The sequence below is a fragment of the Seriola lalandi genome, unplaced genomic scaffold, assembly GCF_002814215.2.
Source record: "Seriola lalandi dorsalis isolate HSWRI2012SDOR001 ecotype SW California unplaced genomic scaffold, Sedor1 jcf7180002053122, whole genome shotgun sequence".
NCBI lineage: Eukaryota > Metazoa > Chordata > Actinopteri > Carangiformes > Carangidae > Seriola > Seriola lalandi.
In genome coordinates this window covers 107,972-122,139 of record NW_019523675.1, presented here as the reverse complement: position 1 = coordinate 122,139, position 14,168 = coordinate 107,972, and the positions used below count along the sequence as shown (strand labels likewise).

At 50.1% G+C, this 14,168-nt stretch overlaps 1 protein-coding gene across 1 annotated transcript in view; it reads right to left on the bottom strand.

The window, feature by feature from the left end:
• LOC111651030 (titin-like) overlaps positions 1–14,168 on the bottom strand; it is a 126,495-nt gene that overhangs the window by 19,863 nt on the left and 92,464 nt on the right. The window contains exons 112-135 of the mRNA XM_087172542.1: positions 11,273–13,277; positions 10,495–11,179; positions 10,129–10,393; positions 9,671–9,997; positions 9,297–9,581; positions 8,887–9,186; positions 8,477–8,779; positions 8,085–8,360; positions 7,694–7,993; positions 7,308–7,610; positions 6,701–7,000; positions 6,307–6,594; positions 5,911–6,213; positions 5,242–5,544; positions 4,829–5,134; positions 4,194–4,481; positions 3,776–4,066; positions 3,018–3,305; positions 2,329–2,916; positions 2,058–2,162; positions 1,776–1,973; positions 1,327–1,623; positions 590–1,177; positions 136–438 (exon numbers count right to left, since the gene is read on the bottom strand). Of these exons, the coding sequence (XP_087028668.1) occupies positions 136–438; positions 590–1,177; positions 1,327–1,623; positions 1,776–1,973; positions 2,058–2,162; positions 2,329–2,916; positions 3,018–3,305; positions 3,776–4,066; positions 4,194–4,481; positions 4,829–5,134; positions 5,242–5,544; positions 5,911–6,213; positions 6,307–6,594; positions 6,701–7,000; positions 7,308–7,610; positions 7,694–7,993; positions 8,085–8,360; positions 8,477–8,779; positions 8,887–9,186; positions 9,297–9,581; positions 9,671–9,997; positions 10,129–10,393; positions 10,495–11,179; positions 11,273–13,277 (9,495 nt within the window). The remainder of the gene's footprint in view (positions 1–135; positions 439–589; positions 1,178–1,326; positions 1,624–1,775; positions 1,974–2,057; positions 2,163–2,328; positions 2,917–3,017; positions 3,306–3,775; positions 4,067–4,193; positions 4,482–4,828; positions 5,135–5,241; positions 5,545–5,910; positions 6,214–6,306; positions 6,595–6,700; positions 7,001–7,307; positions 7,611–7,693; positions 7,994–8,084; positions 8,361–8,476; positions 8,780–8,886; positions 9,187–9,296; positions 9,582–9,670; positions 9,998–10,128; positions 10,394–10,494; positions 11,180–11,272; positions 13,278–14,168) is intronic.

The following is a 14,168-nucleotide window of genomic DNA, read 5'->3' as shown; positions in this document are numbered from 1 at the left end:
GGAACAAAGAAAAAGAGTTTAAAGAAGTTATTTTTTTACACTGCTTGTATTGTTTTTACTTTTCTACATACAGTATGAAACTTTTCTGTTTTAAAACGGAGTCCAGAGTTAAGTTTGAAGTCCACTATTACTTACACACAATGTCCTTAGTCATCACAGGGCGTGATGGCTCACTTGGCTCCCCAAATCCAGCCTTGTTCTCAGCAGTGACTCTAAACTCATACTCTACTCCCTCACTCAGGCCTTGCACCTTGAAGCGCAGGTCAGGGACTGTCCTCTTACAGGCTCTCACCCATCTCATTCCTCTCCTCTCTTTCCTCTCTACACAATATCCTCTGATGTCACTTCCACCGTCCTGTGCTGGTCTCTTCCATGAAATGGTGACAGCATTTCTACTGACGTTATCAATCTCTGGGATTGAGGGCGGGCCTGGTGGGCCTGGGCAAACAAAACATGCAAGAACACTTTGGTCAGTTATACATTTTCCTTATCCAATGGTTATGTGGAAATTTGCAATGTTATTATTTTAATCTCATTTCATTTCTTAATATGCTAAAATAATAATCATATATAAACCAAATAAACTTACGGTAGCTGTCAACCATTTTGACTGGACCAGACTGGCTTGAGTCTCCAGTGCCGTACTGGTTCACAGCAGACACTCTGAAGATGTACTCGTTGCCCTTGATCAGTTTGCTGGCTACATATCTGCAGTCCATGACATTCTCTGCTAGCTTGGTCCACTGCAGGCGGCTGGTCTCTCTCTTCTCAAGGATGTAGGACTTGATGGAGCAGCCTCCATCCTCCTCTGGTGGAAGCCAGGTCAGAGTGCACTTCTCAGCTGAAATGTTACTGGCTTCAATGGGGCCCGGAGGTCCAGGCACGTCCAAGACCTTCACCTTTACATGTTCTTCCTTAATGCCGAAGGGATTGCTGGCGGTGATGGTGTATTCGCCTGTGTTCTTCCGGCTTGCGTACTTGATGGACAGAGTAGAAGAGGTAGGGGTGCTGGTAATGGTGACAATGTCAGAGGTCTTGAACTCACGGCCTCCCTTGGACCAGACTGCGGTTGGTGGAGGTTTGCCCACAATCTTGGAGGCTGAGACCACAATGGTATCTCCTGCCCTAACCGATACACCGTCCTTCATGTCTGGGTCGATAGTGATGCTTGGAGGCTCTGCACAGAGGGTGGAAGAAAGTTGCACTTTAAGTGTCTACAGAAATAATACATTCGAAATATGACTTTCTAGACCTGATATTAGTAAGACTACAATAACATTTTTCAAGGCCCTGCAATCACCCACACGTTTCAACTGTTCAGCTTACCGTACTCATCCTTGCAGGTCAGAAGGTCAGTGGACTCTGAGGGAACGCTGATAGCCCCAGCAGAGTTCTTGGCCCTGACCCTGAACTGATACTGAGATCCTTCTGTCAGATCAGAAACAGTGAAGGCACAGCCCTGGATGTTGACATGATTGGCCTTCATCCAGGCCTTGCCACCAGCCTCCAGCTTCTCCACCATGTAGCCAGTCAGCTTGTATCCGCCGTCATATTTGGGGGCGGTCCAAATCAGAGTGACCGTGGTCCTGGTGACGTTAATCACTTCAGGCTTGCCAGGAGGATCTAACAGAACACAAAATAAATACATTACATAGAAAACACAGATATGCTTTTGCATGCAGCATTTTCCATTTTTCCATTCATGTATTTAGTATTGTAATAAAAGAGAGAAAAATTTGCTTCAACACATTAGGAAAAAAAAACACTGAACTCACCAATAGGATCCAGGGCAACCACAGCCTCAGTGACCTTGCTTGCCTTTCCCAGGCCGGCCATGTTCATGGCCATCACCCTGAACTCATACTCTAGTCCCTCTATCAGGCCAGTGACTCTGCACTCCTTCACTCTCAAAGGAGTCTTACTGGCCCGTTTCCACATCAGACTGTTCCTCTCCTTAAACTCCACATGATATCCTAAAGACAACACATCAGTTAGTAATGATGATGACTGGTCACTACTTGCTCATGCTTAACTACAAACTGATATCCATCTGTTACCGGTAATTGGGGAGCCACCAGTGTCCTTTGGATCAGCCCAAGTCAAGATGGCTGACTCATGGCGGATGCTCACGATTTCTGGAGGAGCAGGCGCCTCGGGTACGTCTGGAAGATTCAGAGAAAGACAGAAGGGTAGAAGGATTAGAAAACCACATCATCACATCACCATGAAGCACAGTCCCTGTTATGGTTACAGTCTTGCACATGCAACACCTCAGGCCTAAATGCACTTAACTATTTCATCAGTGTTAGTTCGGAGTGAGATACTCACTGAATGGATGCTGGGCGATGACAGCGTCAGACCTCAGATACTCTCCAACCCCGTACTTGTTCTCAGCGAAGACTCTGAAAATGTACTCGACTCCATCGTGGAGCCTGATCACCCTCATGGTCGTCTTCTGGATGGCTGAAGCCACTGTGGCCCATTTGTTGTCTGTCGTCCTCCTCTTCTCCACGATGTAGTTAGACACCTCTGCGCCGCCGTCATCTTTGGGCGGTCCCCACTCCAGGGTGAGGCTGTCGGCGGTGATCTCGTCGAACTTGATGGGTCCGGTGCAGATGCCGGGCTTGCCGACCACCTTCAGCTGGAACTTGCAGTCCTTGGAGCCAGCGCTGTTCCTGATGTTGATGGTGTAGGTTTCAGCATCTCCTCTCTGGCAGTCTCTGATCAGCAGGGTGGTGACGCCCTGAGACGCCTCCACGCACATCCGGCCAGTGTCTCCAAGTGCCATGTCGCCCTTCTTCCAGGTGGCGGTGGGGTAGGGCACTCCAATGATGGGGATGTTGATACGTGTGGTGCTGCCCTCCTTCACCACGCAGCAGCCGTCTTGCAGACTGCTCAAGTTGCAGTTAGGCAGCACTGAAATCCAAAGGAGTTTGATTATCACAAACACAATTTTATGTTCTAGCAAAACAAACACCTACATGTAACAACAGCTGGTGTGATTGCTGATTTCTTACCAAACTGGTCTTTAGCGACAACAGCGAGCTCGGTGGGCGGTCCCTCCCCGGACTCGTTGAGAGCCTTGACTCTGAACAAGTACTCCTTGCCCTCAGTCAGCTCGCCGATGATGTGTGAGGTGTTCTTGCCCTTCATGATCTGCTTCCACTTCTCCTCGCCTTCACTTTGCTCCAGGATGTAAGCAGTAACGTGGCTTCCGCCGTCGCTGATGGGCTTCTTCCAGCCCAGAGTGATGGAGTCCTTGGTGGTCTTCTGAGGTTTGAAATCTGTCACTGGACCAGGTTGCTCTGAAGAGGGAGGATAGATGGGTCAAGACTGAGCATGTGGTTTGTCAAACAAGATGTGCTTAATGTGGATGTAGGTCTCAGATTTAAATAAAAGGTGTCGCTTTGTTTGACTTTTGATCTGTCTTGGCCTTGGCCACTGACCTCTAAACATTTTTAATTAAAAACTTACATATGATCAGTAGTCTGAGACCATATTTAATGTTGAAAAGAAGAAAATATAATAAAATCATGTTTGTTTGTACATATTCTTAAAATCCTAAAAGTCAGCTCATATTTGTTACAGAACATCTAAGTTTCATGTCTCTGAGGTTCAATAAAGGTTTGAACTGTTTAAGCTTTAATCTAGTCAAGGCGTATCTAAAGCAATCCTTTATTCGTACTCTGTCAAACACTCTACTGGAGTCTATTGTACTGAATTCTGATGTAATCAAAGATAATCTACTGTATGAAAAACAATGACATGTAGCTACCGGATGCGCGGACGCTGCCGGCAGTCTCGCAGCCCTCTCCGATTCCGTACGCGTTCTCGGCCAACACTCTGAAGCAGTAGGCCTGTCCGCCCTCCAGGTTGGTAATCCTGAACGAGGTCTTGGGGCACTCTGCCGACACGCAGGTCCAGGCCTTCCTCTCTGCCAGACGTTTCTCTACGATGTAGCTCTTCACTGGGCCGCCGCCATCGATCAGCGGGGCGTCCCAGGTGATGCAGGCGTGGCTTCTGGAGGTCTCCTTCACGATCAGGTTCACAGGTGGTCCAGGAGAATCTGAGGAAGAGCAGAAGGAAATATAACATTTCAATAACCTACTCATTAACCCAATTGTCTTTCCACCTGTAACATACCAGAACCCACGCTCACTTTTCATTTTCCTCATAATGTCTGACATTCTTACCGAGGACCTTGACCACGATGGTGTAGCTCTTGGAGCCGCTGCTGTTCTCCAGAGTCAGGACGTATTTGCCGGCATCGTATCTGTTGACGCCCTCGATCATCAGCAGCGTGTCCCAGTCTGAGGTCTTGACCAGCAGGCCCTGCCTCTCCTTCAGGTTGGCGTTCACCTTTGTCCACGTCACCTTGGGTGCGGGGCGTCCTCTTAGCGGGACGTAGAGTCTCATTGTGACACCGGCTCGAAGAACCAAAGCTTTTCTCAGGTCGGCATCCAGCTCAGCCTCAGGAGCAACTGGAAGAGAGACAGAAAATCACAATCACTTCACTGTTACATCAGGTGTGAGTCCAATATTTATTCAGTCTGACCTCGTCTGGTTTTCTGTCTCTTTAAACAAAGGAATTGATTTTCTACGTTCAGTTCAGTGTTGATTTAATAATCTCAATAATAACTTCATCATTGTTCAAATTTGGACTTTTACCAAGAAAGAAAAAGGAGTGTTAACTAGTATTACTAGTTAGCTAAATTGGGTAAATTAACAAACAGCTACCACATAGTCCTGTCCTATGGTTTCCTGTTACTTTCTTCTAATAAAGTCTTCTAAAGTGGTATAATAAACAGTGGTGGTTGGGGGGGCGTACTCAGGATGTCCTTGGGCATGTGGTTTCCAGGGACCTCGCTGGGCTCGCTGTAGCCGATCTTGTTGACGGCAGTGACTCTGAACTGGTACTCTGTGTTGTCCATCAGGCCCGTCACCAGCAGTTTGGTGGCCTGGAGCTTTTTCGGGACGTTGCACTTGGTCCAGTCCTCGGCTTCTACTCTCTTGCACTCCACCAGGTAGCCAATGATCTCACAGCCACCGTCGTAGGCGGGCTTGGTCCAGCTAAGGCTGATGGAGCTCTTGGTGGAGTCCACCACCTTAGGGAAGGCAGGTGGGCCAGGAGGATCTGGAGAATTACAATGCCGCAATTGTTAGAGAAAGATAATTTAATAACTTAAAGATACTTGTTAATCTCAGGCCTGTGAGTTTGTGTTTCTTAAAGCAGATACTCACAGACAGGATCGACAGCCAGCGCAGCGTTGGATGCATCGCTGGGTTTGCCCAGACCGGCCTTGTTCAAGGCGATGACTCTGAACTCGTACTCAGAGCCCTCAGTCAGCTGAGCTGCCTTGATGGTCCTGTCGATGACGGGCCGGCGGTTGACCTTTGCCCAAGTCAACTCAGTGGCCTCACGCTTCTCTACCATGTAGCCCAGGATGGGAGCTTTGCCGTCGTTAGCTGGAGCCTTCCAGCTGACTGTCATGGAGTTTTTGGTAATGTTGGTGATGACTGGTGGCTCACATGGACCGGGAACATCTGAGGGAAAAGGTCATGATTAAAAAACCCATCAGTGTTTGAGTTTATCATCGACAGGTAACATGTGCTGCAAGTTGATATAACGTTGAATGCTCATACTAGAATGTTGGACGATGGAAGAAGAAATGACTGATAATAAATAAAGATGTTTATAATCATTTAAACGTACATGTTCTTCAGGACATTCAGTTATATTATCAGAGACGTATTAGAATAGAATTAGACGTATGAATTTCCCCTAGGGGATAAATAAAGTATCTATCTATCTTTCTATCTAGAGAATTATTATAATTAGTCAGTAAGATCATTTCATCTTTGTAATGCAGTTGGTATTTTCCAAATTCAGCTGTGGTGGTGTGAACGTACCGTACGGGTTCTTGACCATGACGCCGTCAGTCATGATGGCGTCTCCCACACCGTACTGGTTCTCAGCACTGACTCTGAACTGGTACTCATGTCCTTCGATGAGTTTCTCCACGGAGCAGTCGGTCATGTGTCCGTGGATGTTTGAGGTGACCAGTGCCCAGTTGGCCCTGCTGGTCTCACGCTTCTCGATGATGTAGTTGGTGATCTCAGACCCGCCGTCTGCGAGCGGGGGCTCCCACCGCAGCTTCACACGGTCGGCAAACACTTTGGAGATTTTCACAGAAGCTGGAGGGCCAGGTTTGTCTGGGGGTGGCAGAGGGAGTTTAGCTTCTTCATCTGAACACATAAAACGCTCAGACAAAATACTTCAGTAAATTAATATAATATATAACTTACCCAAGACCTTGACCTTGATGGTGGCATACTTGCTGCCATTGATGTTCTCGGCGGTGATGCTGTAGTCTCCAGACTCCTTCCTGGTGACGGAGTAGAGCTCCAGCAGGTGGACATGTTTCTTCTGGCTCATCTTCATTCCCTCGGTGAGGACCAGAGGTGCTCCGTCTCTCTTCCAGCTCACCTTGGGCAGCGGCTTGCCGAACACTTCGGCGTCCAGGAGGACGTTCTCTCCGGCTTTCACCACGATCAGATTCTTCATGTTGAGGCCCAGTTCCACACGAGGAGGAACTGCCCGGGAGAGGGAGAGAAAATAATCATTATTATTTGTCAATATAGTATTGTAGTATATACTTAGTTTCCCAGTCATAGTTGTCCTTGCTGTGTGGCGTTGTACCGTTCTCTGCGATGACGGGGATGGGGTCTGACAGCTCCGACGGCAGGCTGATGTTGACGGCCGTCTTGGCGATGATTCTGAACTGGTACTGTTGGCCTTCTTCCAGGCCTGTCGCCACATAGTTCTCCGTCTGGATGTTCATGCAGTTGGCGTTACAGCGAGTCCATTTCTCCTCCGGAAGCTTTGCGTACTCCACATAGTAGCCAATCAGCTTGCTGCCGCCATCATGCTTGGGACGGCTCCAGACCAGTGACACAGAGTTCTTGGTCACATCCATGGGTTCGGGTTTACCTGGTGGGTCTGGATGGAAGGAAACAAAGGTTTGTAGAGTCAGTGATGCAACAAGGAAAAAGATTGAAAAAGAAATAGAAAGTGTGAACGTGGGGAACCTCAAGTGGACCATTCAAATAAAAGGTCCATAGAAAAACAAACTCGAGTGAAGAGATTGTAACTTAAGAAACTCACTGTCCCCAGACAATACTTAGTTTTTAAACATTTGTTTTGCTATAATACTCCCTTTGAAGTTTCCCTGTTTTTCTTTAACCTAACAAACATGTTGGAATCATGAGAACATTATGTGGTGATCAGCTGATCGACGTGTTCGTACCAATAGCGGTCCTGGCAGTGATGAAGTCTGTCTGTTTGCAAGGTTTTCCCTGTCCGGCCATGTTGAGAGCGGACACCCTGAAGGTGTACTCCAGGCCCTCGATCAGGTTGGTGCAGGTGTACTGGGTGGCTTTGATCAGGGATTCGTTGGCCTTCACCCATAGAAGGCTGTTCCTTTCTTTCTTTTCAATGCAGTATCCGGTGATTGGGCTGCCGCCGTCGCTGCTTGGACGCTCCCACGACAGGATTACGAAGTCCTTGTTGATCTTGTTGATCTGCAGGTTTCTGGGCTCGCTGGGAGGATCTATGAAGAGCAACAACAGTTAGTACACAGTGTCGCAGCTAGGTGATTGGTTATCAGTTTGATCAGTTTTGGTTCAGACTCACCAAATGGATGTCTGGCAATCATCTTCTCAGAGTAGATGGGCTCAGAGATGCCAAACCTGTTCTCAGCGCGGACTCTGAAGCCGTACTCTTTGCCGGTCGTCAGTTTGGTCATTCTGAAGCTGGTTTTGGTGCAGGATGCGGACACGGTGATCCAGTCGCCCTGGCTGACGTCACACTTCTCCACGATGTAGTTGGTGATGTTGCTGCCGCCGTCCTCCTGAGGGGAGTTCCACAGCAGTGTGCAGGCATCAATGTCCTGCTCAGTGATCTCCAGAGGAGCCTCAGGGGGTCCAGGGATGTCTGCAGAGACACAGATGATGATCTGTTATTTATCATTCACATTTCAAGTATTATCTGGCTCTTTTTAGGAGAGTCTGTTGTTCAAACTGACCCATGACGATGACTTTGAGGATCTGGTTGATCTTGGCGGTGCTGTTCTCGGCTGACAGGCTGTAGTAGCCGCTGTCTTTTCTGTTCACATTCTTGATCATTAGCGTGCAGGTTGTCAGCGTCTTTACGACAGACAGCCGGTCAGAGGTCAGCACGTCCTCGTTGCCCTGCTTCCACTTGCAGAAGGGAGCGGGTTTACCTGCCACAATGGCCTCAATCACCATCTTGGATCCAGCTCTGACTGTCACAATGTCGGGCATGATGATCTTAGGAGCCACTGGAGGAAGAAGAAACAAGAAGAAACAAGTTTAATGAGATGTTTACAGCTTTACATTTCAGTCATCAGTCTGTCAGTACTGTATATTACTGAAGAGTTCAGGTCTGTTCACTCACTGAGCTGCTCCTTGACCTCAAACACTCCCTCGGCCTCTCGGGCAAGACTGACTCCCACTGAGTTCCTGGCTGCCACTCTGAACTTGTACTTGGTTCCTTCCTTGAGACCGACCACCACAATGGTCAGGTCTTTGACCACAGAGTAAGGTGTCCACTTGTCTTCAGGTGCGCCCTCCTCCTGGTAGTCAACCACATAACCGTTGATCTTGGCCCCACCGTCTCTGAGCGGCTTCAGCCAACCAAGCGTGGCGCTGTTCTTGGTGATCTCCAACACGTCCATCTTCTTTGGAGGGTCGGGCTCACCTGGATGCGACACACAGCAGGTGTTAAGAAGTGTAAACATAAAAAGAAGAGCAAAAGAGGTGGAGCCACATCGACTGGACATCCTAAACGTCCATAGTGATACTCACTGATGGGATCAACAGCCAAGTAGGACCTGGGTGAGTCCTGAGGAACACCGATGCCGTACTTGTTGCAGGCCATGACTCTGAAGTAGTACTCGATGCCAGGTGTCATGTTGGTCACCTTGAAGCTGGTCTTCTTCAAGTCCTCTGTGCACTTGGTCCAGGTCTTCCTGTCCACCTCCCGTTTCTCCACAATGTAGTTGAGGATGGGGCTGCCGCCGTCATTCTCCGGTGGCAACCAGGACAGCTGAGCCGTCGTCTTGGTGATGTCGGTTGCCTCCAGGCCGCCAACGGGACCAGGAGTGTCTGCAGAGAATGGATTTAAGAGTCAGTTTGACTGCAGTTTTCTAACCAGTGAAACATGTAGTAACCGTTTCAGAAAGACTGTAAAAATGAAGCTGATTTCCTTTTCTCACCGAGCACTTTGACGCGGACGAATATCGCTTTCTCTCCAGCTGAGTTAGACAGAGTCAGCGAGTATTTCCCAGAATCCTCTCTGGTGCTTTCAGGGATGACCAAGAAGGACATGGTGTCAACCTGGTCCACGTGGCCTCGGCGGACCACATTGTCCACACCTATGCGCTTCCATGTGACTTTGGGGGCGGGCCTTCCTCTGATCACAGCAAACAACCTGATTGGACAGCCGGCTCTGACGGCCAGGCCTTTCCTCAGACTGGCGTCCAGCTCAATCTCTGGAGCCTCTGTTGTAGTTAAAGCCCATTACAGTGTTATTAACACTCACCCTGGTGTATAATACAGTGGATTTATTTAGGCTTCAGTTGATTCTTACCCAGAATCTCCTTGGGGAAGACGGCCTCCTTCGTGTAAGCGTGGCGTCCCCAGCCCACCTGGTTCTGGGCGGACACCTTGAACTCGTACTCCTGCTTCTCATCCAGCTGGCCAATGGTGAACTCTGTGAGCACCAGTGGGCCATGAGTGTCAATCCTCTTCCAGCCCTCTGAGGGCTTCTCAGGGTCCGCCTCGCTCTTCAGCCTCATGTCCAAGCTGTAGCCGATGATAGGGGCACCGCCATCATACACAGGCTTAGACCAGGACAGTGTGATAGAAGTCTTGGTGCTGTCAGACACTTTCAGGCCTGCAGGGGGGCCAGGGGGCTCTGCAGGGAGAGATAGTGAAACAAAGCTCAGTAAAAATCCCACAACACAAGAAGACACAGGAGAGAAACGAATCATGTGCATCACTGACGTTCTGTAAATCCCACGTTCCCAAACTGAGCTGTGAACTCACCGATGGGATCTTTGGCTGCGACGGGCCTGCAGGGTTTGCTGGGCTCTCCCAGACCGACCTCGTTCTCAGCCTTCACCCTGAACTGGTACTCGTGGTTGGGGATCAGGTTGGTGACTTTCATGCGTCTCTCAGAGATGGGGCTCTTGGTGCAGGGCACCCAGCGCACCGCCCTCTTCTCTTTCCTCTCCAGGATGTAACCGGTGATCGACTTCCCTCCGTCGTTCTCGGGAGGAGCCCAGACCACCGTCATCTCATCTTTACTCACCTGCATCACAAAGATATTCAAATTGTCAGTAACGGAGAAACTTAACGAGGTCGTAGAGTTCAAGGGTAGAAAATATTTACAACAGGAAGTCTTTTACTTACCTTGGTGACCTCTGGGGCCTCAGGGGGTCCAGGTTTGTTGAACTGAGTCTTGACAGTTACAGACTTGCTCTCCATGGGGGGGCCGGTTCCCATCTTATTCTCAGCCCTCACTCTGAAGATGTACTCGTTGCCCTCCACCAGACGAGTGACGTTACAGTATGGTGTGACCACAGAGGCGGAGTACGTGGACCAGACCATCCTCCTGGTCTCGCATTTCTCCAGGATGTAGCTGTCCACCTCACAACCTCCGTCATCCTCCGGACCGTCCCACACCACTCTGCACTTGTCGGCTCCGATACCGGTGATCCTGAGGTTCCTCACCGGCCCGGGGACATCCAGGACATTAACGTTGGCATACGCTGTGAAGGTGCCGGCCGCGTTGGTGGCGGTGATGATGTACTTTCCGGTGTCAGTGCGTCTGGACTTGGTCAGGAGGAACTTTGAGTAGTCTGAACCAGTCTCATAGCTGATTCTGGGGTTGTCTCCAACAGCCTTGTCTTTGATCCATTTGACCTCAGGCTGGGGCTTTCCTCTCAGAGCGGCCTCCATCCTCACTGACTCTCCGGCCTTCACTGTCAGAGCTCCGGCCAGCTTCAGGTCAATGACGGGCTTCTGGAGCTCCTCCCTCACCAGAACATCTATCTTCACCCAGGCACTTTCACCTCCTTCATTGACGGTCTGCACCCTGGGTAACACATTTAAGTAATTTACATTAGATTGCAAACATTTACTAAAGAAGGGACCCTGCAACACAAGCAGCATGAGCACAGTGACCTACCTGAAGGTGTACGTCTGATTCTCCACACGCTTGTCAGCCAGGAAGAAGGTGTCTGTGAGCACACTGGTGTTGAGTTTCGTCCACTCTTCAGCATCTTTGGCTTTGCACTCCAGGTTATAGGAGAGGTTGGGACTGCCACCATCATAGTCAGGCTTCCTCCACCTCAGATAGACGTGGTTCTTACCGACGTCAGTGGCTCTGAAGTTCTCAGGCTCACCGGGCTTCTCGATGGGGTCGATCGCCAGCAGAGGGGTCCTGGTCTCCACGGAGGGTCCAGGTCCGATCTTGTTCTCAGCGCAGACGCGGAACAGGTATTCGTGGCCCTCCATCAGCTTGGCCTTGATCTTGCGATTGGTGCAGTTGGAAGAGATCATGGACCACATGCTAATGCTGGGCTCACGGCACTCCACGATGTAGTTGGTGATCTCGGATCCACCGTTGTCTTTAGGGGCCTCCCAGTTGATCATGCAGGAGTCTTTGGTTGCGTAGGTAATGTGCAGGTTCTGGCAGTGGCTAGGTCTGTCCAGTACATTGACTGTGATGGTGCAGGAGGCCTCGCCGCCCTCGTTTGAAGCCTTGATGGTGTATTTGCCATGGTCAGCTCGTGTGGCCTCTTTGATCTTCAGGTGGGTCACAGGCAGGTTCTGAACGATGGTGATGCGCTTGCTGTTCTCCAGAACTGCCTCCTCCTTAACCCAAAGCACTTCGGGGTCAGGGCGGGCCTTAATGTAGCCGATGATATTGATGTTGTGTCCGGCACGCACAGTGACACGCTCACGGCAGGTGACCTCCATCTCAATCTCCGGAGGGATGAGGATGTCCTGTGCAGTGACAGACTCTGGGATTTCTCTGGGCTCTCCATCTCCAATCATGTTTGAGGCGCGGACTCTGAATCTGTAGGTCACGCCCTCCTCCAGACCCTTCACCCTGTAGGCGCACTGCTTGATGAAGTCGTCCAGGTTCACTTTCTTCCATTCTTCAGTATCTGCCTTCTTCATCTCCACAATGTAGCCGAGGATAGGGCTGCCTCCGTCCTTGTTGGGTTTGATCCACACCAGGTCGGCGGTGGTCTTGCTGTAGTCTTTAACTCTGGGGTTGACAGGGGGACTGGGGACGGTGATGGGCCTGCAGGGCTTGCAGGGGTCAGAGATGGGAGAGGGGCCACTGTAGCCAGCGATATTCTCAGCAAACACTCTGAATTCATACTCGCTGCCCTCAAACAGACCCAGGACTCTGTACCTCAGGTCCTTGCAGGGTTTCTTATTGACACGGATCCACTTTCCTCCCTTGTGTCTGCGCTCAATGATGTAGCCGGTGATCTGGCTGCCGCCATCACTTAGGGGCATGGTCCAGCCGACTGTCACAGCATCCTCTGAGAGGTCTGATGTCTGGGGCTTACCCGGAGGGCTGGGTGGCATGAAGGTGTGCTCAGCCACGGTGGGTTTGCTCTCCAGAGGACCACCGATGCCCATCTTGTTCTCAGCACGAATGCGAACGACGTACTCCGCCCCCCTCTGCAGGCGTGTGATACTGAGCTGGGTGGCGAGGCTGCCGGAGCTCACACCTCCCCAGGTCTCCTTGTTGGACTCTCTCTTCTCCACGATGTAGTTGGTGATGGGGCTGCCACCGTCGTCCTTGGGAGGACGCCACTCGATCATCATGGAGTCAGGAGTGACCTCCAGAATGTTGGCGGGTCCGATGGGAGCGGCGGGAACATCCAGGACAGTGACGTTCAAGGCCACCGTCTTGGATCCAGCTGGGTTGGACACAGTGAGAAGGTAGGTGCCCGTGTGGTTCCTGGTGCACTCGTTAATGCTCAGCACTGTCGAAAAGTTATCAGTGTCGATCTTGACGTTGCCCTCGCTGAGGATCTCCTCTCCTTCGATGGACCACTTGGCGGTGGGGACGGGGATTCCTCTCATGATAGCTGGCAGCCTGATGGTGGTGCCGGCCTTCACGATGATGCCTTCAATCAGCTTCACATCCACCTCCACAATCGGGGGCACTGTGGACATGAGACAGAGGAGGTCATCCCTCTCTACTACACTCATTATGTTCAAACATAATGTTAGATATATTGGGGCGTTGTGTAGCATAATGGTCTAAGCAGGCGCCACATGTGTAGAGGCTACAGTCCTCACTGAGGATCCGGTTCGAGTACCGCATCGGACAGCCTTTGCTGCATGTCATTCCCCCTCTCTGCCTCCCCATTTCCTGTCTCTCTACTATACTATCGAATAAAGGCATAAAAAAGCCCAAAAAATATATATTATGTATATATATATATTAGGGATCGACCGATTATCGGCCGGGCCGATTATCGCCGCCGATATTCAGCATTTTGACGCATATCGGCATCGGCCTTTTTTAAAATTCGACAGCCGATAAGAGATCAATTTAAAACTGGGTTATTTTGGCTCTGATGCAGCCGCGCCTCTCTGTCTGCTGTCACTACTCTGTCGCCAGCATTGTCCCACCCACAGCACCATCTGATTGGTTACAAGCAGAGCCACGGTAACAGCCAATCAGCAGTGTAAGCTGTGCATGAACAGTCCTTACACACACGGTGGAGAAGGTCCGGAGAGCAAATACTTGTTTTGAAGGTAAGTTAAGGCAGCAGAGTTTCCCGAAATTGTAATAAAAATCCCAGTCCTCTACAACTCACAACTACTAGTAAGATTACTGTGAGCCCATTAACGTTATATAAACATAAGCGGCAGTTCTGCTCGCTCGCAGTCCCTCCAGACGTGCCTGTTAATCACTTGAAATAAGGTTGCTGATAATATCGATATGTCCGGTTTTATTGCAGGGAAGCCCGTCGAGGTGAAGGCTGGTTAGCTTTTAGCGTAACGTTAACCCATCGGTCCGCGGCTCTAGATGCTCAGCAGACTGTAGC